The 24,520-nt window shown below is 39.7% G+C and overlaps 1 protein-coding gene across 1 annotated transcript; it reads left to right on the top strand.

Moving 5' to 3' along the window:
- Nucleotides 1-1,198: 1,198 nt before the first annotated feature.
- Nucleotides 1,199-20,467, top strand: CFAP300 (cilia and flagella associated protein 300; the record flags this gene model as incomplete). The annotated part of the gene is made up of 4 exons (XM_084249571.1): nt 1,199-1,308; nt 1,498-1,579; nt 8,984-9,059; nt 20,436-20,467. 4 exons carry the CDS (start codon nt 1,199-1,201, stop codon nt 20,465-20,467), a joined length of 300 nt encoding a protein of 99 aa, XP_084105697.1.
- Nucleotides 20,468-24,520: the final 4,053 nt, after the last annotated feature.

The raw sequence follows: 24,520 nt of genomic DNA, 5'->3' as shown, positions 1-24,520 counted from the left end.
CCTCCTAGTGGATAAAAAACTAGAAGACACTTCACCTAATAAGATATCCAAATGGCCAGGAAGCAGGTAAAGAGTGAACACTAACTATCAAGAAAATACAAATTTAAAATCACAATAAGAAATTAATACAGTTTCACCAGAATGTCTGAAATTTAGAAAGACTGATGATACTATGTCTTGGTTTTAAAGTAGAACTACTGGGAAATCTCATGCATTGCTGGTTGAGGTGTAAATTTATCGACTTTGGAAAACTTTGTGGCAGTAGCTAGGAAAACCAGATGGACTGATAGCCTATGACTGCGCAACTCCATTTCTGGATATATTTCCTACAGGAGTGATTGCGAACCTTGATCAAAAGAAATGCAAAGGAATGTTCATAGCTGTTTTCAAGAATAACCTCAAAATGGAAAGCTAAGGGTAAACTGGGATAGACCTGCAATTGAATACTAAGTTTGTAGGAGTGTTTGTCTCTGTCCCTCTACTGCTGCTGTTGCTAAGGAATAATCAAGATCCGTTCCCGAGCACTAGGGGGAAAGGAAGTGGAGTTCGCAAAGGGGTGGAAAAGAACTATCTCCCCATTCTGAAGCCCAGATACACTATCAGACAAAAAAAAAAAAAAAAAAAAAAAAAACCACACCAAAACTAGGACTATAAAAGGTAATGATTTTTACAAAAGGTAATGTTCAATAGAAAATAATACGTGTTTCTATTAAACAACATACTGTGCTGCAGTTAACTATGGAAAACATTTTTTAGTTTTCAGGTGTAACACTTAAAAGTGAGCCAGATCATAAAAGACTGTTCCCAAGTAGTCACGTAGACATTTGTCTTCCAAACAGATAGAACTAATTAATTCAGATGAAGTTTTTCTTCAGAAATGTTTGAGTCATCAAGGCCAAGATTCCAGAGTTGAGACGCGGAAATTAACCCGTGCGGAGCCACCACCATTAAGCGTCGCCATCCGCAAGGACCTAGTGGCAACCCGCCAGGTGCCCGACTCCCGGCGCCCCCGGCCGTCCGGGCGCGGCGGGCGGCGGGATCGCCAGCCCCACCGCCAGTCTCCCCCGCCGCGGCCCCGAGCCGCAGCCGCCCGACTCCTGGGGCCTCGACGCGAGGCCCCGCCCCTCGGCGTGCCGCCGCCCGCCGGGCCGCCGAGTCCCCATGGAAACGGCCTCAGTCCTGCGCGGCCCGGACCGCGATGGCGGCAGGAGAGCCGGGGGATCTAGGCGGCTACTACTTCAGGTTCCTGCCTCAGAGACCCTTCCAGTCTCTGAGCAGCAAGGAGACCCGCAGCCGGCTCCGCCAGTGGTGAGGGGCCGCGGGCGGGAATGGCGCCCGGGGCCTGGGCGGCTGTGGAGGCGCCTCCGGGCGGGCACGGGGCGTCGGGGAGGCCGGGCCGCTCGGGGTGGAGCCCCGGGGCCTAGTCCGCGCCGGACCCGGTAGCCTGTGCGCCCGCGGGGTGCCGGCCCCAGCTGACTGCTTCCTCCTGTTCCTCAGGTCCATGCTGGGCAGAATCCAGGCACAGGCCTTCGGGTTTGACGAGACGTTTCAGGCCTATCGGAAGGATGATTTTGTGATGGTTGGTATGAGGGCCGAGAGTACCCAGGGCCTCTGCTGCCTTTAAGTTTTCCTAGATTCATGTGAACGCGCCATTCCTTAATGACGTCGTTTTCTTTGGCGTGTAAGAATCATAAAAGGTACAATGAGAATTTTTTTCAATTAAGGTAACGTTCGTTTACAACTCTGTTTGATTTAGGGGTACAGCACAGCTTCACACCTCTTCAAATGTATGTTACCACAACAGGCCCACTACGAAAGTACCACTAACCCTCCGCCACAGGCGAACAACAGATTTCGAAAAGCATTTTTCCTTGTTTCATCGCATCGTGATAAATGTGTTTTTTGTTTAGCTCATTTTCAGTGCCCTGCCTGACAGAATCTTCTCATTTTGGACGGTCACTCCAAATCCGTCTTTTTTTTTTTTTTTTTTTTTTGAAGTAGCACACCTCATTTTTTAATATTACCCGGCTTTATTTACTAGAGTTAGTTCCAACTTATTTTTGGTTGTTTTCAAAATCAAATCTGCTTTGTGAGAACCGGCTCTAACAACAGTTCCAAAGGAAAAAATTCCAAAACAAGTTTTAAGAATTATAACACATAAGTTTTTAGCCACTGGAGGTAACTGTTTTGTAAACCGAAAAACTCACTTGAAATACAAGTGCTGGTGTGTTCATTGAAATTTAGTCACTTTATTTTAAGTCCTGGTGTGTTTTTATTTTTTTCCTCCTTAATCATATGGAAAACTCTTCTTGTCTGTGATACAATCTTTACCTTTCTTGTGCCTCAGGCATTGACTTTAGTGTATAGTTGGCAGTTTATTCACTCTTTCCCAAACATTTCCTGAGGGGCCCACCATGTACTCAGAATTTTGTCAAGTGTTGGGTATACTAGGGAGAACAAGCCAGACAGGAACCTGGCTTTCAAGGTTCCTGTTTCATGGGTCTTCCAGGCCCATGGCAAGACTGCCAATAAAATAAATCAGATCATTTCATCTAGTGCTAAGTTCAGTGAAGGAAGGAAGAGGGAATGAACAAGGAGGAGCAGTAGGATTATCAGGGTTTTCTTAACATTATTAATACACCAAAATATTTACCATGAGGATACACTTGTTTCTCAGGGCTACTGTAGCCAAGTACCACAACCAGGGTGACTTCCAACATCAGTTTTAAGTTCTGAGGTGGCAAGTCTGAAATCGAGGTGAGCAGGACTCTTGTTCGCTAGGGCCTGTAGAGGAGAATGCTCGTTACTGCTTCCTACCTTCTGGTGGGCTGCCAGTAGTCCTTGGCATCCCTTGGCTGGCCATTGCAGAAACCCCTTGCCACAGTCACAGAGCCTCTACCCTCATTTGTCTATGTTTTCTCTCTTTTGAGAACCCCAGTCTTAGGGAATTAAGGGCCCACTTTTCTTCAAGAAAACCTCATCTTAACTAGTAAATCTGTGACCACTCTGTTTCCAACTCAGGTCATTTTTTTGAGGTTCCAGAAAGGACATGAATTTTAGGGAGATACTAATTCTAAACAGAGAGTTAATTGGTTAAATGATAATAATGCTGGGCCTCCCCGGTGGCACAGCAGTTGAGCGCTGGGTTGCGAAGCTGCCCACAGCCTCTGCAGTGCCAGTTTGATCCCCCGCTGCTCCCAGGCCACCGGAGGAGGGTCCCACATGGCACGCAGACCTCTCCTGCCGCCCACTGCTCCCCTCAGCAGTATACTTCAGTCCTTCTGCCTTCTCTGCTCCCCTCTCTGGCTCTGGTGAATTCTCTCACCCTCCTGCGCTTCTGACTACCCAGTGCTTGTATAAATAAATAAATAAATCTTTTTTTTAAAAAAAAAAGATAATAATGCTGCTGATAATGACATTAGTGACATTTCTCAAATATTCGTGGTAGATTTTTTCTTTTTACTCAAACTTCCATGTATATTCTATCAGATTCATAAACTGAACGAAGAACATTGCTTAAGCCAGAATTCCAGATTTTTAATTTTCCCTTCAAAGTAAAAACATTGTTCTAAAAGTTCACTTATGAGGAAGCAAATAGACGGAAGAAGAAAGGAAGCATTCACCCAGCAAACATTTCTTTAGTGCCTACATCTGTACAAATGAACAATTAAAGAGGAAAACACTAAAACTTGCATTGTGAAGAGAAAGAAATGATAGCACACCACATGCACAGGTACTATGATGGCACAAGAAAAAAGTGTTCTTGACTAAGGTGGTCAGAGGAGGGCTCATAGAAGACAGGCCACTTGAGCTAGGTCCTGAAGGGTAAGTAGGATTTTGTCAGGTAGACTTATGCGGGCATAACACTGGATCTCCTAGTGGGATGATATTTCATACTTTTTGTGCTATGCAGAGGAGTTTGGGTGTCATCTAGCTCTGACTGAAGGTAGCTCATGGAGTCACTGAAAGCTTTTCAGCAAGACAGTAAAATTTAAAATAATGAAACTCTCCCTGGCAGAAGTATCAGGGGGGTGGATTGTTAGGACTGAGTCTGGAAGCAGTGAGTCAAAACTGAAAGCTTGTCCTCCAGACAATATGTAGTAAAGTCCTCAAAGGCCTGCAGAGATGCTTAGAAGAAAGGAGTTCATACAGACTGATAAGATGTGTTTATTTTTTTCTTCTTCTTGGACTGATAAGATGTAGAGAGTAAGGGGTGGGGGGCATGTCTCTGACTTGTTGACTGGAATGGCAGATGATATTAAACACATAGAAGATGCAAAAGAATAAGCAAGGGGACCTCCCTGGTGGAACAGGGATTAAAGTCTCAGCAATATTAAGCTATTGCCAGCCACTATGGCCTGAGTTCTATCCCCGGCCAGGGAGCTACCCACATGGCGCAGCAGACCTCTCCTGTCTCACCTACTGCTCCCCTCAGCAGTGTATTTTAGTAGATCTGCTTGTTCTGCTCCCCACTCTGTCTCTAGTGAATCCTCTCACACACCCCCCTTTACCTCTGGCTTCCATCCCACTTCTTGTATGCATAAATAAAAATAAATCTTTAAAAAAAAAAGAAGAAAATGGGTCCAATTTTAGGAATAGTAGCTTGGAGTCTCATCGTCTGAGCTTACACAGTGTTGGCATCCTTACCATGGGACTACAGATAATGAGGGGATTCTTCCATCTTAACGGGGGAGTTTTACAGAGCTTTCCTGAAAGTCCACATGACACTTCCACACTTCTTATACATCTCATGGCCATACTTCAAATACGAAGATAGGACAGGCAGACTTTCTTAATTGAGGCAACATTAGTTTACAACACTATAGGTTTCAAGTGCACAATTTCTCACTCAGCAACTGTATATTCTACCATACCTAAATGTGTAGTCACAATCTACTGCTAACCAATTAGTTCCTCTCCCTATTCTCTCTTCCCTTCTTTCCCTCTGGTAACCGGCATCCTGTAGTCAGAGTCTGTTTGTTTTTGTTCCATCTGTTTACTCCCCACCTCCTTTTACTCTACAAATGAGTAAAATCATATAGTATTTGTTTTTCTCCTCCTGACATTTCACTTAGCATACCCCTCAAGGTCTATTCATCCTGTCACAGATGGCAAGCAAGATTTTATCTTTTTTGTGGCTGAGTAGTGTTCCATTGTGTTTACATACCACATCTTATTCCATTCATTCATCCATTGTCAGACACTGAGTTCATGTCCATACCTTAGTTACTGTAAATAGTGTTGCAATGAACATAGGGGTGCATATGTTTTTTTCAAGTTAGTGTTTTCATATTCTTTGGATAAATACCCAGAAGTGGGATTACTGGATCATATGGTAGTTTCATTTTTAAATTTTTGAGGGGCCTCCATACTGTTTTTCCATAGTGGTTGCACCAGTTTGCATTATCAAAAACAGTGCCCAAGAGTCCCTTTTTTCCTACATTTTCACCAGTACTTACTGTTTCTTGACTTTTTGATAATAGCCATTCTAACTGGTATCAGATGAAATCTCATTGTGGTTTTGATTTGCATTTCCCTAATGATAAATAATGGAGTGTGTTTTCACGTGTTTGTTGACCATCTGTGTGTCTTTAATTAAATGCTTATTTAGAGCCTCTGCAGAGAGCAGACTTTTATATGAGCACTTTGTAATCTTTAAGGACGAAGGACAATTGATAATGGGATCAGAAACCAGCAGCCTACCAGATAGATTTTATAGTCAAGTATCTAACTATATTTCAAGTGTGTGGTATATACTAGACATACATTTTAAACTACATGTTATTTAAAATAACACATTGATTTAGGAATGCCTTTTACACTCACATTTTGTGAAATAAGTTTATTAAAATCTTTACAAGCATTTTGACATTGTTATGAGTCATCTGATATTTTTCCAAAGCATATTACCTTTCCTAAAGTTACTTGAGATAGAGAATTCCTTCTTAATGTCTCACTAGAAAGTCTATAATAAACCCAAAATATCCTTTGCATACATTAGGACTATTTTTTTTTTAAGTTTATTCTCAAGGTGTGTAATTGTAATTTCAATAACAACCATTTTACTGCTTTATTTGAAGGGTCTTTCTGAAGACTTACTTCTGTTGGCCCAGATCAATTCACTACAGGGTACTTAGCTTACTTCAATTTATAGTGACATATGAAATGTAGTTGTAAGTTGACAAAACCCCAGGAATAATTACTAAATCTGAATTAAATTTTCTCTTTTCCTGTTCTTTTAACTTCACATGTTTCTTCAGAATGTACTATCACATAAAATAATTGCACCAACACCCAAATTTAAAAGACAGTAAATTTATAAGGCAACTTTTTTTCCTGAAAAATGGTTTTAGGAAAAACATTTCTTGGTAATTGAGCAAAGTATTTAACTTTATCCTCCACCAGTAGAAACAGGGAATTTATCTTAGAATAATGTAGACATTCACGAATAATTGTTGAATGTATTTGTCTTTACTCCACACACCTGGGTCCTCTTTACCTTTCTCATTAAATGACATTCATTCTGTCAGGGTTTTTTTTGTGCAAAAATTTCAGAAGTCATCTTGTATTCCTTCTCCCTTTGTCCCCTCCTAAAGATCTATTGAATCCATACACTTTTCTTTCTCCCTACTTGTTATCACCTCGACTGATGAGAATTGCAGATACCTGGATTACAGCAGTATCTTGCCTCTAACCAGTATCTTTATAGCCCTTCAATTCATTCTGTACACTGCAGCCAAAGTCGGGAATGGCTCTAAAAAAGTATTACTCTAACCACATTCTTCCTCTTCTTAAATCTATTTAGTGTCTTCCTATTACCCTTAGATCAAAATATGGGTCAATCTAGATCAATCTTAGATCAAAATCAGAATTATTCACTTGACCTATAAGGCCCCATTTAACTCACTAATCTCTCCTGATCATAAGAGCATGGAGGTTTAATTTTTGGGGTGTTTTTTTAATATGCATCACTTTTTTTCTTATATAGACAATTTTTCTACTCAAAATATTTATGGTTTTCCTTCAGACTTCATACAGCAGATGTTTATTGAGTAACTGTTCTGTGTCAGGGCCTGTTGCAGGCCCTGGGGATATAGCAGTGAGTAAGAAAAACAAGGCCCTACTCTTACGGAGCTATGCTTTATTCTAATGTTTTCTCTTCAATAACTGCATACCATGTAATGTAGAAGTTCTGTATTTTATTCAACGATCGTTGATAGACATTGGAGCTGTTTCAGGTTTTGACACTACAAACGATACTGTAAAAAAATCCCTTATACAGAAACCTCAAAGCCTGATAGTTTCATTTCTGTAGAACAGATACCAAATTGGAATGTGTTGGATCATAAGACATACATATTTTTAATGTTCAAGATAATAACTATTTACTTCCTCAAAATATTGTAAAGAGTCATACCTACCAGCAGTTTGTGAGAATGCATATTTTCTGATATGTTCATTAGAAATTACAGTCCTTTTAAATTTTGTCAGTGTAGTGGATAAACATGGTACCTTGTGGTTTTTATTTTCAGTTCTCTTACTGCTCTTGAAGTTAAGCATCTTACTGTGGGTTTATTGGCTGTTTGTATTTTTTATATAGTATTTGTATCCTTTGCCCTTCTTTAAATCAGGTTGTCAGTGTTTTCTACAATTGGACTTTTTTTTTTTAACCATTGGAGATGTCATCCATCCCTTCCCCATCTTATAAATCATATTTGTTGCAAATATTTCTTTCCATCTAGTATTTTTCTTTTCTTTTATTGCTCATCATAATGTTTTCTAATTACCCTGCACTTTTTAAACATACATGTGCTTTGGGGGTAATTTCTACCCTTCAGGAAGTACCTAGTAGAATCCAAAACACTTGCCTCTTTTGCACTCCGAGTGTAAACCTGGAATTAGGTCTACCAATCAGATTTATTGGTGTAGGACTACGTAAGGAGTGAGCAATGTAAGGAGTTGCGTACAGAACTCACGTCATCGCCAGAGGTGGAAGCAGAGGTGTCCAGCATTCAGTAGCGCAGTCCTGGCACAGCAGTGGCTTTGGTGAAGGCACAGGGGAGGCTCCTTCAGCACTTGGTGGGGGCAATACAAAGCTGACTGTGTCCTCAGTGGGGCATCTTCTCAGATGATTGTGGATTAGGGCTTACCCTTTAGCCTCATTCTCTCCACCTCCTTAAAATTACATGGAGTGCTAGAGATATCTTTGATAAATTCTGATCTTTTCAGCCAGAGTCTGCTGTTGATGGTTGAAACTAAAACTCTTTTAACTAACTTATTTGCTTTTGCTATATGGAAAACGTTCATGTTTGTGAAGTCAAAGTATCACTTTTCTCTGTGCCCCCATGGATAGAATTAAATTATGATTACTTTAGCTTCAGATTTAGTAGTGATTACTAAGACAACTGGGAAAACAGGATTGAAGGAAAACAAAATTTTTAAACTTCATATAAAACCTTCTATTTTTCACTCTAAATCATTATTTTTATGTCCCCAAGATATCTGTACTTGAACATACATTGTTGTTCAACTGTTCCAGTTAGATGATAACATTTCTTTGTCAAAAATTTCTTAATTAGGGCCTCCCTGGTGGCACAAGGGGTTAAGCACTGCACTATGAAGCAATCCCACAGCCTCTACAGCACGAGTGTGATCTCTGGCCGTCCAGGGAGAAACCCACATAGCAAGGCAGACCTCTCCTGTCTCGCCCACTGCTCCCCTCAGCAGTGTATTTCAGTCAGTCTGCCTGTTCTGTTCCCCACTCTGTCTCTGGTGGATCCTCTCACCCCCTGCATCTCTGGCCTGTACCTCAGCTCTTGTATGCATAAATAAATCCTTAAAAAAATTCTTAATTAGACATTTTACCAATTTGAAGTGGTCCTTGCCTGATTTGAATTGCAATTTTACGGGAGTTAATTTTAGATGTTAATATTATAGTTTATAATAATGTATCTAATTTATTCCCCTCAAATTTGTGTTTTAGGCTTTTTTCAAAGATCCGAATGTTATTCCCAATTTGAAGTTACTTTCAGATTCTCCTGGACAGTGGATTACATTAGGTAAATAAAATTTATTTTCATCTACTCAGTTGACTTTATTGCTGTTACAACAAAAGGTTGCCTCAGAAGTTCTCATTCTTATAATACAAATTGGGGGCCTCCCTGGTGGCCTAGGGGTTAAGACTCAGCGCTATCACTTCTGTGGCCTGAGTTCAATTTCCCGCCAGGGAGCTAACCCACAATGGCCTAACTAACAGACCTCTCCTGTCTCGTTCACTGCACCCCTTAGCAGTATATATCCGTAGATCTGCCTGTTCTGTTCCCCACTCTGTCTCTAGTGAATCCTGTCACCTTCCCTGTACCTCTGACCTACACCCTAGTTCTTCTATGCAAAAAATTATATATATATTTATATACATACACACACACACACACACACACAAATTGATGAATAATGTCTCATTTGTTTGATAACATCAAGATCATTTGTGCCAGGCTGTCCTGCATCTTTCTCCGAGGTGTTGACTCTGCACTTTCTTGGCTTACCACTCAAAGCAGTTCTTCTCTCTACATTCATTTGGTAACTATTTATTATGCATCTTCCGTGGGCTTTGCCACATGCAGAGAACATTAAGATGCATGAGAGCAAACCTACTCTGTGAACTCAGTGTCATGTCAAAATAAAATATGTGCACCCGTGTGTTATGGATGCTGCCATAGCAATAGGAACTAGAGGAGAAGAGTAGTCACTTGTAGTCAGCAAAAGGATCAGTGAAGATGCCACCCCTAGGGGATACTTGAAATTGCTTAACCCTGGCTAGTCTGTGTTTTCTCTTAGATACACTTACCTATGATGAAGTTTTATTTATAAACTAGGCACAGTAATATTATCAACAGCAACTAATAGTAAAATAGAACAATTATAACAGTAGACTATAATAAAAGTTACATGAATATGATCTCCCTCAGAGTTTTTATTGTGTCTAATATTTTCTTTTTTTTAAAGATATATTTTTATTTATTTATGCATACAAGAGCTGAGGTACAGGCCAGAGGTATGGGGGTGGGGGGGTGAGAAGATTCACCAGAGACAGATGGGAAGCAGAACAGATAGACTGACTGAAATACACTGCTGAGGGGAGCAGCAGGCAAGACAGGAGAAGTCTGCTGCAGCAAGTGTGGGTTAGCTCCTTGGGTAGGGTGGAACTCATGCTGCAGTGGCTGGCAATAGCTTCATAGTGCTGAAAATTTAACCCCTGTGCCACCAGGGAGGCCCTATGTCTAATATTTTCAAATCTTGAGTAACTGAAACTGTTATAGGACATGGAGAGGGGCAAAACCACAGAAGGTAAAAACCAGGGACAATTAAATAATTAAATCGTAGAGGAGAGTGTCTTAAATTCTCAAGAGGAGCACTTTATATAGATAATATTTTCATAGTACTTTGAAATACGGCTAATTTTAAGAAGATTACCCAAACACTCAATAAAACTTATATCTCTTAAATTCAAGTCAAGGAAAAAAATCACAGTTAATAGATTATTTTGAAAACAAAAGCATGAACACTGTATATTACATTTTAGCAGAGGCCCTTAACTATAGAAAAATGATTCCATTTAGAAGAATCTGGATAGTAATGTGGATTTGTGCTCAAGAAAATGCAAGTTGATTTCAAATTACATGGGGTTGTTTTTGTAAATTCTTAATTGCATTTTCTTGGAACTCTAGTAGACTTACATACTCAAAAACTTAACATATTAGTCAAGAACAAGTTTACAAATAGTTCATGATGCTGTAGACTTTGTAGGTCAGATTTTATTGCTGTTGGCTAAAGGCCACTACAAAATTTATAGAGTGAAATGCTGGTACAGTGTGATCTTCAGACTGCTTACGAAGTTAAACTGTGCAAATATATTTACCAATTTTAAATCTTCAAAAGGAACTAAGCAGAGCCATGTATCACATATTGGTACATACTTCCCAAAATAATACCGTCTCTTTCTAATTTTTAAGAAAGAGAAGTTCTGAAATTCCACATGTGCCTGACAGAACCAATTAGCGGTACTCTGAAAATAGGGTGGAGAGGTAGCATTCCATTTTTGAAGTTTCTAGTAGATTGCTAGTATTTTTTCTTTTACTAGTTTTTAACCTCCTCTTTCTTGCTTTTCTTCATTTTCCACATAATCGCTATCTTATCTCTTAATTTTCCTGGGGGCCTTAATAAGCAAAAGAAACAGCTTTTTTAAATGAGAGAAAAAAGACATTCTTCTAGCAAGTGAACTAGTTTTAAACATCGTGATGGCAGAACATTATTTCCTACTGGCCATGCTGCCCATGTTGCCAATTGATGGTGCCGTTCCTCCTCTCAACCAGCTTCCTTATCTCCTTCCTACCAGCACAGACACTCTCTGCCCACCCTTTGAGGCTAACATAAAACAAGGCTTCCTATGTGCTCAGCTAAGGGTGTTAGGTACATTCCCTGTCTTAAGTCACAAAAACAACTTTGAGAGGTATTTTTATATATTCCTGTTTCAGAGTTGAGAAATTAGAGTCAGGAATTGCTGCCTCTCATTTTACACAGTTGGCCAGGTGGTGTTGAGATTCCAAAATTCAAGACGTTGGCACTCATTACACCAACCTGCCTCTGCCACTGCCACATTGATGGGGTTGCCAGAAGAGCACCAAAGAAAAAGGGGACATACAGTGTATTACAATGCTAGTATCAAAGAGGGAAACAGTGCCTTCTCAGCTCTCTCCATAATCTTAGCCATGTTAATATTATAGTGCTGGAGACAGAATTCCACCAAATTCTTACATAGAACATAGTATGCTGCAGATTGAATTGTGTCCACCCCTCCCCCATTTAGCCCCAATTTTATGGTATTTAGAGATGAGGCCTTTGGTAGATAATTAGTTTAGATGAGGTCTTAAGAGCCCCTCAGGATGGTACTAGTGCACTTATAAGCAGAGGATCAGATAGCTGAGCTCTCCACCATGTGTGGATGCTCCAGAAGACAGCCGTCCATATACAGGCCAGGAAAAGAATCCTCACCAGGAACTGAATCAGCCATCACCCCTTGATCCTCGACTTCCCAGCTCCATAACTATGAGAAGTAGATAGCTGTTTAAATGAACTATTCCATGAACTTTTAGCCTTAGCAACTAATGCATATTTTGGTACTAAGAAATGGAGTGCTGCAGTAACAAGTACCAAAAAATGTGCAAGTGTCTTTGAAAGTGTAATGGGGTAGACTGAAAGAGTTTTAAGGTACATGCTAGAACTGTGGCTGTTAGGGTTGATTTTGGTGAGATCACAGATGGAAATGAGGCACATGTGGAAACTGGGGGAAAGGCCATCCTTGCTGTAGAATGGTAGAGAACTTGGCTGTAGTATTTTGTAAAATAGAAAATTTGCATGTTTAACTGGGAGATTGCTAACCAAAGTGTTGGATGAACAGCTTGATTCCTCCTGACTGCTTGTAGTAAAATATGAAAAGAGGGAGGAGTATTGAAGAAGGAATTCTTAAGAAAAAAGGATAAGAACATAAAGTTTTTAAAAATTCTGAGGGGTCTCCCTGGTGGCGCAAGAGGTTAAGTCTCAGCACTATGAAGATACCTGTAGCCACTGCAACACAAGTTCAATCCACCGCCCAGGAGATGACCCACATGGAGCAGCACATCTCTCCTGTCTCGCCCTCAGCAGTGTATTTCAGTCAATCTGCCCATTCTGCTCCCCACTCTATCTCTGGTGAATCCTCTCACTCCCCAGCTCCTCTGGCCTGCACCCCAGCTCTTGTATGCATAAATAAATCTTTAAAAAAAAAAAACCTACAAAATTTTTAAAAAAATAAAAAATTCTCAGCCTATTTCTAGTGCAAAAAGTGAAATCTTGTTCCAAAGAGAGCTCTAAGGGTGTGGCTGAGCCACCATTTGATATTTGATAAGAGATCCTGGGTGTAGCAACTCAGGAACTTAATCATCCATTTCAACAGAAGCCAGGAATAGAGATGGGATTGTACCAGCCAAGACTCTACTGGGTGAACTAAAGAGGACAGAAAAAAGCAGAGTAAACAAAGGCAGCTGTCAGACTTCTTAGATCCTCTAGAAGCAGGGCATTCGGCCACTCGCTTGAAAACATGAGTGTTCTTCCACAAGAGAAGGAGGCCTCAGAAGATCTCCCTCTCAGTTTCAGCTTGGTAGATGGTGTCTGGCTAAAGCCTTATGGGCAGGGCCACCCTGACCCTTGGGAGCAGAACTGGAGGACCACCACCCCACTGGAAGGCATAGCTTGAAACCAAAAGGGGGATCCTTTTTTTTTTTTTTATTGTATCTTTTTTTTCTTGAGTTAACAATGGTTTACAACAGTGTATATGATTTAAAGGAATAGGTTCACACCTCTTCAGATGTCTTTTACCACACCCTACTTACCAACAAAGCACCCATAATCCTCTACCATTGTCCAGTGGGTCACTATCCCCCTTTATTCCCTTCCCTTCCCCTCTTCTGGTAGCCTCAGTTCTACAGTCAGACTTATAGGGTTTGTTTTGATTTTATTTAATCTGTCCTTTGTTTTGTTTCTCTATATTCTGCATATAAGTAAGTCACCAGATATTTGTCTTTCTCCTTCTGACTTATTTTGCTTAGCCATAATCTTCTCTAGTTCCATCCATGTCACAAATGACAAGAGTTCATCTTTTCTTTTTTTATTGCCAAATAGTATTCTATTGTGTGTGTGTGTGTGTGTGTGTATCACCACATCCTCTAATGCACTGTTCTGTTGATGGGTATATAGGTTTTATATATAACTTGGCTATTATAAATAGTGCTGCAATGAATACAGAATGCATATATCCCTTTGAATTAGTGATTTTGCACTCTTTGGATGGATACCTAGGAGTGGAATTGCTCCTAGAACTGTTTTTAATATGGTAGATCTGTTTTTAATATTTTGAGAAACCACCAGAGGGGCTGGATCAGTTTATGTTCCCATCTAACAGTATATGAGGGTTCTTTTTTCCCCCATATATGAAGAGGATTATCCTTAATGTTTAAAATGTAATGGAATTTGCCTTGCTGAATTTTGGTCTTGCTTGAGACCATCACCCCTTCTTTCCAATTTCTTGCTTTTGGAGTAGAATGTCTCCTATGCCTGGTCACCACTGTGTTTTAGAAGTAGATAACCTGTCTGGTTCTACAGTTTTCACAGCTGCAAAGGTATTTTGCTTCAGGATGAAGTGTCACCAGTATGATCTAGATATTTACTGAGACTTTGGACCTTAGACTTTAGAGTTGATGCTGGAATGAATTAAACTTTGGGGACTGCTGGGATAGAATAAATGTATTTTGTATGTGAAAAGGACATGAACTTTGTAGGATCAGGATGGAATGCTATGGACTGAATTGTGTTCCTTTGTTATTCATATATTGAAGTTCTAGCCCTACCCATTGTTAGGGGGAAAAGGATGTCCCAAAGCTAATTCCATATAGGCTTTGTGGACTCCACCCCCACCCTAGGTCAAAGTCAAAGACACTGGGAACTCCAAATCCCATCATCACCAAAGGGAAGGTGGCTGGGACCTGAGGGTGGGGTTAAACAGCCAGGTGGATATAAAAGGCAGACACGTGGGCTTTGGTGATCCCCCATTTTGGCTCTCCGCCAGCTCGCAGCATCTGGCCAGCTCTGAGAGTGACTTTGGGTTTCCAGGTCGTGGGATCAGGTAGGACGCATTAAAGACTTTATTTCCCTATTTTCTCCCTGAGTTGTACATTTTCCTTATTTCCTTTTCTCTTGTAAATAAACCTTTTATTAACCTTTTGTGTGTGTGTGTAGTAGAGTATTCATAAGTCCCTTTAAAGTGCGCGGGTGAGGACCCACAGCCAGGAACCCGTTTTAATATCGTGGGTTGCTCTATAACACCATGACCTCATCTAACCAGAATTGCTGACTAAAGGCCCTAGCTCCAAAGATCATCACACTCGGAGTTAGAGCTTCAATATATAGACTTCAGAGGGACACAGTTCAATCCATAGCAAGTGCTATTTCCATGCCTCAAATTAAGTGGGTTGGACTTAATGACCTTTTCTCACCCTCCAAATACTCCTGCCACTCCCCAAATCAGAACTCAGGTCCATTTATAAAATGACATGTTGCCTAATGTCAGCCCTTCATCCTGTGGCCACCAGCCCATCCTTGAACACTGGCTCTACCCTGCTCTTGTTTTTTGATCTTCCAATGGTGCTCAGACCTTTTCTCTGATCTTTGTTTTACTTTAATCCTCCAGAGGATTTTGCCTCTGAAACAAAAGGAGTTGTTCTTAGCAGCATGGCTTTTGAAATGACTGAGATATACACAGTTCCTAGTTCCAGGAATCCTTGTCTCTGCACTAGCCCAACTCAGGATCAAAATGAGAGTAACAGGTCCTAGCAACACTGTTGGTGGTCATCAGAGCAAGGAAGTAAATAATCTCGAGCATTGCTGTTCTCAAGCTCAAGCTCCTTCTTAGCCAAATATCCAGCAAATTTCTTAAAGAGGTGATGCACCAAGAGTATTCCATTGTGTGTCCCACCCCTAGAAGTCAGAGTCTCCCTCTTACTCTGTACAAAAGAACTCTACACCTCCGTATATGAGTGAGTGTCTGGATGTATAAGTGGGTGTATAAAAGAGAAGTTGACTAAGTGATTCACTGAGACAATAATAGAAATATTCACTCTATGTATTTTTATAATTTAATGAAAGTTTTGGTAACAAAATCCATCTCTGGAAGACACATTCAGGAAACAACTGTGGGATGCAAGAAAGAGGTAAAAGTGGGGGAGAACTAGAGCTACAAGATAAAAATGGACAAACCACCATAATTTTAAATTTCTCAATTCCAAACTTTTAATAACACTTTTGGGGTCTGGTTTGAAATTTACCTTGCCTTATAAAACCTTTTTTTTTTTTGGTAATAGCAATATAAATGCGTTCACAAGGGAGAAATTCTTAATGGAGGAGAACTTTTTAAAGACATCTTTAAGAACTTTAGAAATACCCATTACTTTAGTAAAAATATTTGTGATGTGAATTATAAAGCATTAAGCATAATACAAATCCAAAATTATATAAGGCAATTCCCATGCTTTATGGCAATTCTGATATATGCATTAAAACTGATCCAGGAACCTCCTACCACACAAAAAAATATAGTTCATTTTCAAGCATTTTCTACTTTACATATGTTAAATCTATGCCTAAAATGGTGAGATTTTATCAAGTTTTAATGCTTGATAAACATGAATAAGCTACAAAATAAAAACTAATGTATCATTAACTGTGTCAAAACATGTTTTATTTGGTTACTTTTAGGATCCCTTCATAGTGATATTTGCTTTAGAAATAATTAGGAATACTAAATTAATTTCTATATCTCTATAAAATATCTTTTCAGGAACTGAAGTGAAAAAAATCGAAGCTATAAATGTGCCTTGCACACAGCTTTCAATGTCATTTTTTAATCGATTATATGATGAAGGTATTGTGCGAGACAATGGACATATCGTTAAATGTCTAGACTCCTATTGTGATCCTTTTCTTATTTCAGATGAATTACGAAAAGTAAGTACAGAATTTAAATTTTTCACAGTAGAATTTGGTTTCAGGAAATCTTAAGGTCAAAGGTTTACCAAGCTAAAGTCCATAAAATGCCTCTAATCAATAAATCAGTACTTATTTGTGTCAGTAGTAGTCATTACATCAGTGGATTTCTTCTTGAATGGTACTTTTACTTTGATATTCACATTTTTCCCAAGTCCTCAACCAGGTGCTGTGACACCTAAGGGCAGAGGCCGGGGCGTGGCTCTGTTCAACATGGTACAATACACAGGAAATGCATCTCAGGGCTATGAGGCCAAGATAACTAGGTGCTAGTGGAAGAACTCTGGCATTTCTAAGTAATGGCTGTTTTTCTTCAAGGTGGGGCTTTTAACATATCAAATGAAATTTTTTCTATATATTTTTTATTGAAGTAACTTATAAAATACACGTTTCAGAGGTACATCATTATGGCTCAACATCTATATGTACTATGTTAAGTTTACCATTATTTGGACGGTTTCACTCAATAAAAGCATTAAAAATTTGAACTTGGCAAAAAGAAGATAATGGTTATCAGAGAGAATAGGGTAAAAAGTGAGGGGAGTCGAGGAGGGAGGCACATGGGGTATGGGCACTGGTGGTTTGGTGGAGGGAAAAAAAATGTTTATCATTACATGTCCAATCAAATGAATATTTAAAAACATCCCTGGAGTAAAAGAATGTTTTAATCTCAGTGCTGAGATCATAGCCATTTAATTTACTCAGTAATTTTTGTGTTAGTGAGAGGTATACTGAACTAGGAATCAAAAGACACAATTATTTATCTAATTCTTCATTTATTGTTTATGAGATAATACCAAACTTTTGGCAAATCATTGATTATTTTGAGTCTCAAGATCTTATCTGTAGGGCCTCCTGGTGGCACAAGCAGTTGAGCGCCACACTGTGAAGCTGTCCGCAGCCTCTACAGCGTGGGTTCGATCCCGGCTGGCCGGCAAGAGTCCCACATGGCGTGGCAGACCTCTCCTGTCTCGCCTGCTGTTCCCCTCAGCAGTAAATTTCGTCAGTCTGCCTGTTCTGCCTCCCGCTCTGTCTCCGGTGAATCTTCTCACTCTCCCGCACCTCTGGCCTATACCCTGGTCTTGTATAAATAAATAAATAAATCTTTTTTAAAAAATAAGATCTTATCTGTACAACCTAGAGATTAAAAGACCCATTCTACCTTCCTTGAGAAATGAAAAAAAAAAATGCATTTAATATGCTTTTTTAAAAAAGTGTGAAATGTTATAGTGAAGTATAGTATTATGATCATTAGTTTAATTAAGAAAGAGTATAAAATGGCAAAAAATGGGGACTTTGGTGTCAAATAGGTTTAAATTCAGGCCCTGCCACTTTAATAATTGTGGTACAAGCTTCAGTTTCTTCATTTATAAAATAGACACAATATAAGAATTATGAGTAGATGCATTTGAAGTACTTAGCACAATACCTGGTACTTACTAAACTTTCAATAATATTAATAGCTACTGTACTATTTGATACCATTGTACATTGAGAGAAAGGAGATGGACAGATCTTACATATTTCAAGTTCAGATAAGAATAAATTAGGGAAGTGACTGAGGCACTGTTCTGGACACAGAAATCTTGTCTGTAGACCAGGAGGGATCCAACCAGGCTCAGACTATGTGTTGTTCTACACTTAGATAATACATAAAGGTGCTCTTAGTTTAAGAAGAAAACAAAAGAAGAAAATTGAGAGCAATCAAACTCACACAGTGGATGAGACTATATATGACTTGCTCTTTAGTTAAGTGAAGTATATTTCTGTGTAACACAAGATAATATAAATAATGTTCAGCGGGGATCTGATAGTAATTTCTATTCCTTCTCCAAGATTGGAATCGAACATTTAGAAAGTTTCTGGTATAGTCTGAGTTCCCCTCCTTTCAGGAGCTATTTAATCTCAGCTCTCCTTTCTGTCACTGAGCTCAGATCTAAGTTGGCCCTTATCCCTCATTTCTGAGCTTTCACTGTCCCTTCTACAAAGAGAGCCTCATTAATAGACTTGTTTTGAGGAGGATTTGCTTCAGCAGAGTACTCCGCAGAACTCCTGCTGCTGTCAGAGTTATTTATTGCTCCAAGAGCACCTCTATTCAGGAAGTGCTGAGCAGCCCTGGTTTTTTTCCATTTGCCTGTATGTTTTGCTCTTCTGTTCATTGCCACTTTGCAGCAACAGGGAGGGTTTTAACTTGGTTGCTTTCTGACTGAAAAAATAATTTCCAGCCTTAGCCTGAACTGAAAAGGGCCCCCTATTGTGCAGCAACAGATTCTATTGGCGCCTGGTGCAGTGTTAGTGCTGATAATCAGGCCTTCCTGACTGCACTCAGAAATCTTGCCTTTAACCCTTGCAGAGTGCTCTCCCAGTCTACAAATCTATACATGAATAGATGGGGAGAGGGTTGGAGAAAGCTACTACTTTAACATTCATTCCTAATCTTTTTCAGTTAAGGTAGGTAGTTTTAAGATTGCATAGCCTAATCAATTCAGCACATGAGCATGCTCAAGGAAGGAATGTGTTAGCTATTCATTCCTAAGGGCTTTAGTCACCCTTTTGTATTAAGCCAGATCTTCAGGTAGCTGCAAAACTGGGCTTCAGTATCACAGAGTTTCTTCTGGGGTGGGGGTGGGAGGGGAGATGATGAGATGGTAGGAGGGGTGGAAGGGAGGAAGAGTCTCAGGTGTTACAGGTGGCACTTCCAGAGAGCAGTAATAATATATATAACTTTGACTTTCATCAAGTCACTACAAGTAAACAGTATCTACCATAGAATTCATTATTTTTTTAAAAATATCTCTTACATAATGACCTTGGGATGACTTTTCATTTGAGATTGAGGCATATGAAATGTTAACCTGCATTAAATTTCCTAATTAAGTGTACTTTTTGCAATTAGGCTGTTGTATAACTCATATTTCCCTCCTTCACCTGTGTGGTAGTGTTAAGTGTTGTCTTAATTTTTTATAGCTTTGCTCCTTCTGAAATTCCTTATTGTGTGAACCCTCTCTTGCTGCCTTATTTCTTGGTTACAACTTTTTTCCTTTTATAATTTTTATCTTACTCTGTGTATCTATATTTTATTGTTCATTCTTTTTAAAGTACGCGGGGTATAAACAATTCACTAACAGTTATATTAGAGTGTACATTCATGGCCTGCTCATCACCGCCACCAGCAACAAATCAGTCAGTTGTCTGCAGTGCCCAGTGGCATGCGGAAGTCATTTGCATCCTCCTAGTCAAACTAGGAAAGAGGTAGCAAGATCTCAAGAGAGCAAGAGTCACTGTAGATTGGTGAAGTGTAAGGTCATGTTATTAGGAGAATGTGGGAAAGAAAGGGAGGTGGTTGCAAGGCTCCAGTTCCCTAAGTAGTTCAAGATGGACTTCCTCAGGGAACAAGAAAAAGAGTGGTCCAAACACTGTGAGGTGGGAGGGCTTACAAAATGGAGTGAAGCAGTTTCTCCACCTACTTATGCTCCCTTGTTTCCAAGTAAAATTCAAGGTGACTATACATTAAAATTGCAGTAGAACGAACACAATTACAAAAGTATAAACTATTAATAGAACAAAAAAAAAACCAAGAATAGAGTTAGATTTAGACCCATTCTCTTCATTTAATGTCAGTACCCAGTGATGAAATGGAGGGAAAATAAGAGCAGGTCTGGCAGATCACTCTGGTATCTCAGGATTGCTTCTTAACATAGGTCTAAGATTATTTTTAAATATAAAAAATGAGCCTTTTAAAAACATAAAAATTAAAACCTCAAACTTTGTTACACTAAGAAGAGTTTTTTCATCTTACATAGGTTTTATTAGTGGAAGACTCAGAAAAATATGAAATCTTCAGCCAACCAGAGAGAGAAGAGTTCCTGTTTTGTCTTTTCAAGCATCTTTGCCTTGGTGGAGCCCTTTGTCAATATGAAGATGTGCTTAATCCCTACCTGGAAACTGCAAAACTTATCTATAAGGATCTAGTGAGGTATTGTTGCTAGATTACCTTGTGTATGTGACTGGTTAATACAGTTCTTATTTAACTATGATGGGATTACCCAGCATCTGTTGGTGCTCATGTTATCAACGGAAGTGTGTTAAGAGCCCAGAGGACCCCTTTTCAGAGCTGCCTCTTTCTCTTCCAGGCTAGAAAGTTTCTAGATTTCCTGGCCTTCATTTAGTCCCCGTGTTATAGGGCAGCCCTGATACAAAACAGGTTGCCTGATTGTGGGTCCTCACCCGCGCGCTTAAAAGGAGTTATCAATACTCTACTGCAGGCACACACCAAAGGTTAATAAAAGGTTTATTTACAAGGGAAGGGAAAATGTGGAAATGTACAACTCAGGGAGAAAAGTGGGAGACAAAGTTTTAAATGCGTCCTACCCTATCCACCGATCCGTAATCCCAAATCGTACTCTGAGAGCTGGCCGCAAGCCAGAAGCCTTGAAGCCAGGAGGCGAGCGAGAAAGCGAGCCCCCCCAAGGCCCACGTGTTTGGTTTTTTATACCAACCCTGGCTGCTTAACTCCACCCTCAGGTCCCTGCCACCTTCCCTTTGGTGGTGACAGGATTTGTCTTTCCCTGTGTCCTGATGGCTTTGGTCTGGAGTAGGAGTGGAGTCCACAAAGCCTGTATGGAATTAGCTCAGAAAATCCTTTCCCCCTAACACTCGGTCACCTCGTTCTTCATCTGCCTCTGCTGCTTGTTTCAGACCTGTGACCTACTCTGTCTCCTGTTAGCAGCTGCTACCTTCCTGGTCTCCTTTTTTCCATAGACTGACTTTAAATCTCAAGGAACATGAGATCCCTCAGGATAGTTTAATTTGCTTAACTAGTAGTAAAAACAAATATTGCAAATGTTCTAAAGAGATGAGAGAATTGTCATCTAGATGCAACCTTTACTTTTCACATTAATCCCAAAGCTATATGGTTTGTTTCAGGTATTTCACTGTCATTTTTTTTTTTTTTTGAAGATCAAGTGAGGATAAAAACTTTACAAGTCTCATATGTACACTTTTAATTTTACTGAAGTGGACATTCTTTGGTTGGACTTTTCAATGATGAAGGTATTGGATCATCTTTGTAAAGGGATAAGAGAAAGCATGGGATCCCAGGGTTTTGTTATAAAGTTTTATTCTAAGGAAAACAACAGAATTAGCTTTATCAGACCTTTGATTGTTACTTTATACTCAACACCTCAGTTCTCAGTATCATTCCATAATGTTTCATAGAAACAATTTCAGAAAAACCATACACATGCCTACATCAAGCATTTTTTGTGCTAATCATTCACAGCTTATGAGAACTGACAAGACTGCTTCTAGCACTTCTTGTAAATCCTCTTCCATATACCTCCCTCCCACACACACACACACACACACACAGACATGCAAGTACGTGTGCATCACCAAACAGAGTGCTGTGCCTCATCAGCCACATGAACCTGTAGAATTCCTCACTATCATGCTGTGGAGAAGGAGATTCTGTTGGAGATATTTGATAGAAATAACTTGAGACCCTAAACATTAAAGACACTGGTGTTTTCCCCAACATTCCCTTCACTGATTCTCACCTGTGATTCTCTTCTATACTTCTTAGGTGCTAAGAAAAATATTATTTAGAGGGTGATGGCCACTCATAAAATGAGTAGCCAAAATGCATGACATCTTACAGAAAGAATGGGAATGATGTTCATAGAATCACTTCTGCAGGTGACCAGTGAGTGTTAATACTGTGTACAGAATTCTGCCAAGCTTTGAATAGACTTTAAGGTTTCAACCCTCAGGAAATTGCAACAAACCGTATTAGATAATAGTAATTATTCACAATTGTTCTCAGTCTTTTTTAAGTAAAATCATATAATCAAATGTTAGCAGCTCTTTGTACTATAGTAAACACCCTGCAAGTTCGCAAGAGGAGGTTGTTCCTATGTGGGTGTGAACAGTCAGAGAGTCTTGAGGGAATGAGTGGCCAGCCAAGAGAGGGGTCAGTTGCTGGGTGGGAGGGGACTGCATCACAGGTGCCATTATGGGAGGCCACAGGGAATCAGCCTAGTTACAGCAGGTTCCTTTTTTTTTTTAAAGATTGATTGATTGATTGATTGATTGATTTATACAAGCACTGGGTACAGTCAGAAGCGTGGGAGGGTGAGAGAATTCACCAGAGCCAGAGCTGGGAACAGAGCAGGCAGACTGACGAAACACACTGCTGAGGGGAGCAGTGGACGGCAAGAGAGGTCTGCGTGCCATGTGGAACCCTGGCTGGTGGCTGGGTATCGAACCGGCGCTGCAGAGGCTGCGGGCAGCTTCGCAGCCCAGTGCTCAACTGCTGCGCCACCAGGGGAGGTCCGACAGCAGGTTTCTTCCTTGAGAACATTATAATCCAAGCTCAGGCATGCTGATGATTTCTTTGCTGAATGGAGGGGGATATTAATTTGGCTTTCCAAAGCAACTTCAATATTTGGTTAAGATGAGTTAGGTGCCAGCACAAAGCAACTAAAGGTATTTAATGTGACTCCTCTTCCTTAAGAGTGGTATTGCTCTGCTTATCGCAAGCACTATTCATGTTTTTTCTAATACTAGTCATGCTGATTTGAATCCTATGCTGTGTCGTTTGATTAAGGTTATGGCATATAGAGGTGAAGATAAAGGGTGGATCAATGTAATATTTATCGAGGAATATACAAGTAGAGGAAACATAGTCTGAACTTGAAGTATCATCACTAATTTCTCAGAATTTTCAACGACATATCCTGTCAAATCGTTTGTCCTTGCCGACCTAATGAAGGATATTTTTTTTCTATTCACTCACTTGAATTTTGGGTGTTTTTCTATGCTTTTGAAAAATGTCTGCTGTCTTTCTAACTATATGTGCAGTGGTTGCTGCTTGACAGTATGTAGCAGATTAGCCTTTATAAACACTAATCCATTCTAGGAAGGGAGTCCAGCCCTTATGTAAATTCCTAAATATATTCCTAAATATCCCTAAAATATTTTCTCCTTCATCCATTAATATGTCCTGTAAAATATATCATTTAAATATTTTGGAAAATGTCTTTTCAATGATTACAGTTCCTTTAGATCAGGTAAGCAGTATTTTAGTACCTTTTTTTTTAACAAATGATCATTTCATTCCATTTCAAAAATGTCCATGCAGAAACAGTTATATGGTTAATAATGGTGCCTGTGTCTTTTCTCTTTTAGACATTAAACACATGCTCTTGTCAATGTTTTTGGAGAGATTTCCCAACTACATATCTGCTCCACATGTGAAATTTTATGATCTGAACTAAGAAGTTCAGATTATGGCATCTGATACTAATTAAGAATGGGATCCTTATTTCTTAAGATGAGCAGAGTTACCTAGAATAGTCTGTATACCATTGTGTTTAGAATCAACATAGGAATATAGCCTCAAAAATTATCACAATGATACAAGTAAGAAAACATTCATATTACTTTCTAAACCATTAATATAATCACACTTTTTGAGAGAACTATATGAAAATTATGGTCTAGCATCCTTAAAAACCATGGTTACCTGGAGAATAAGTTACTGACTACCTGAACTCCTAATGACTTACTGCAGTTCTTTTTTTAAAAAGATTTATTTTTACTTATGTATGCATACAAGAACTGCGGTGCAGGCCAGAGGTGTGGGGGTTGGGGTGGTGAGAGGATTCACCAGAGACAGAGTAAGAAGCAGAACAGGCAGATCGACTGATATCTACAGGAGAGGTCTGCTGCGCCATGTGGGTTAGCTCCCTGGCCAGGGATTGAACTCAGGCCTCAGTGGCTGGTGATAGCTTGATATCACCACCAGGAAGACCCAGAAAATGATTCTTAATATGATATAATTTAGCAATCATAATTTAGAAAACAATTTTCATGTACTTTATTCTAC

This window comes from Talpa europaea (genome assembly GCF_964194135.1).
Source record: "Talpa europaea genome assembly, chromosome: 12".
Classification (NCBI taxonomy): Eukaryota; Metazoa; Chordata; class Mammalia; order Eulipotyphla; family Talpidae; genus Talpa; species Talpa europaea.
The sequence above is the reverse complement of the archived record's forward strand: the minus strand, read 5'-3'. Positions and strand labels throughout refer to the sequence as shown.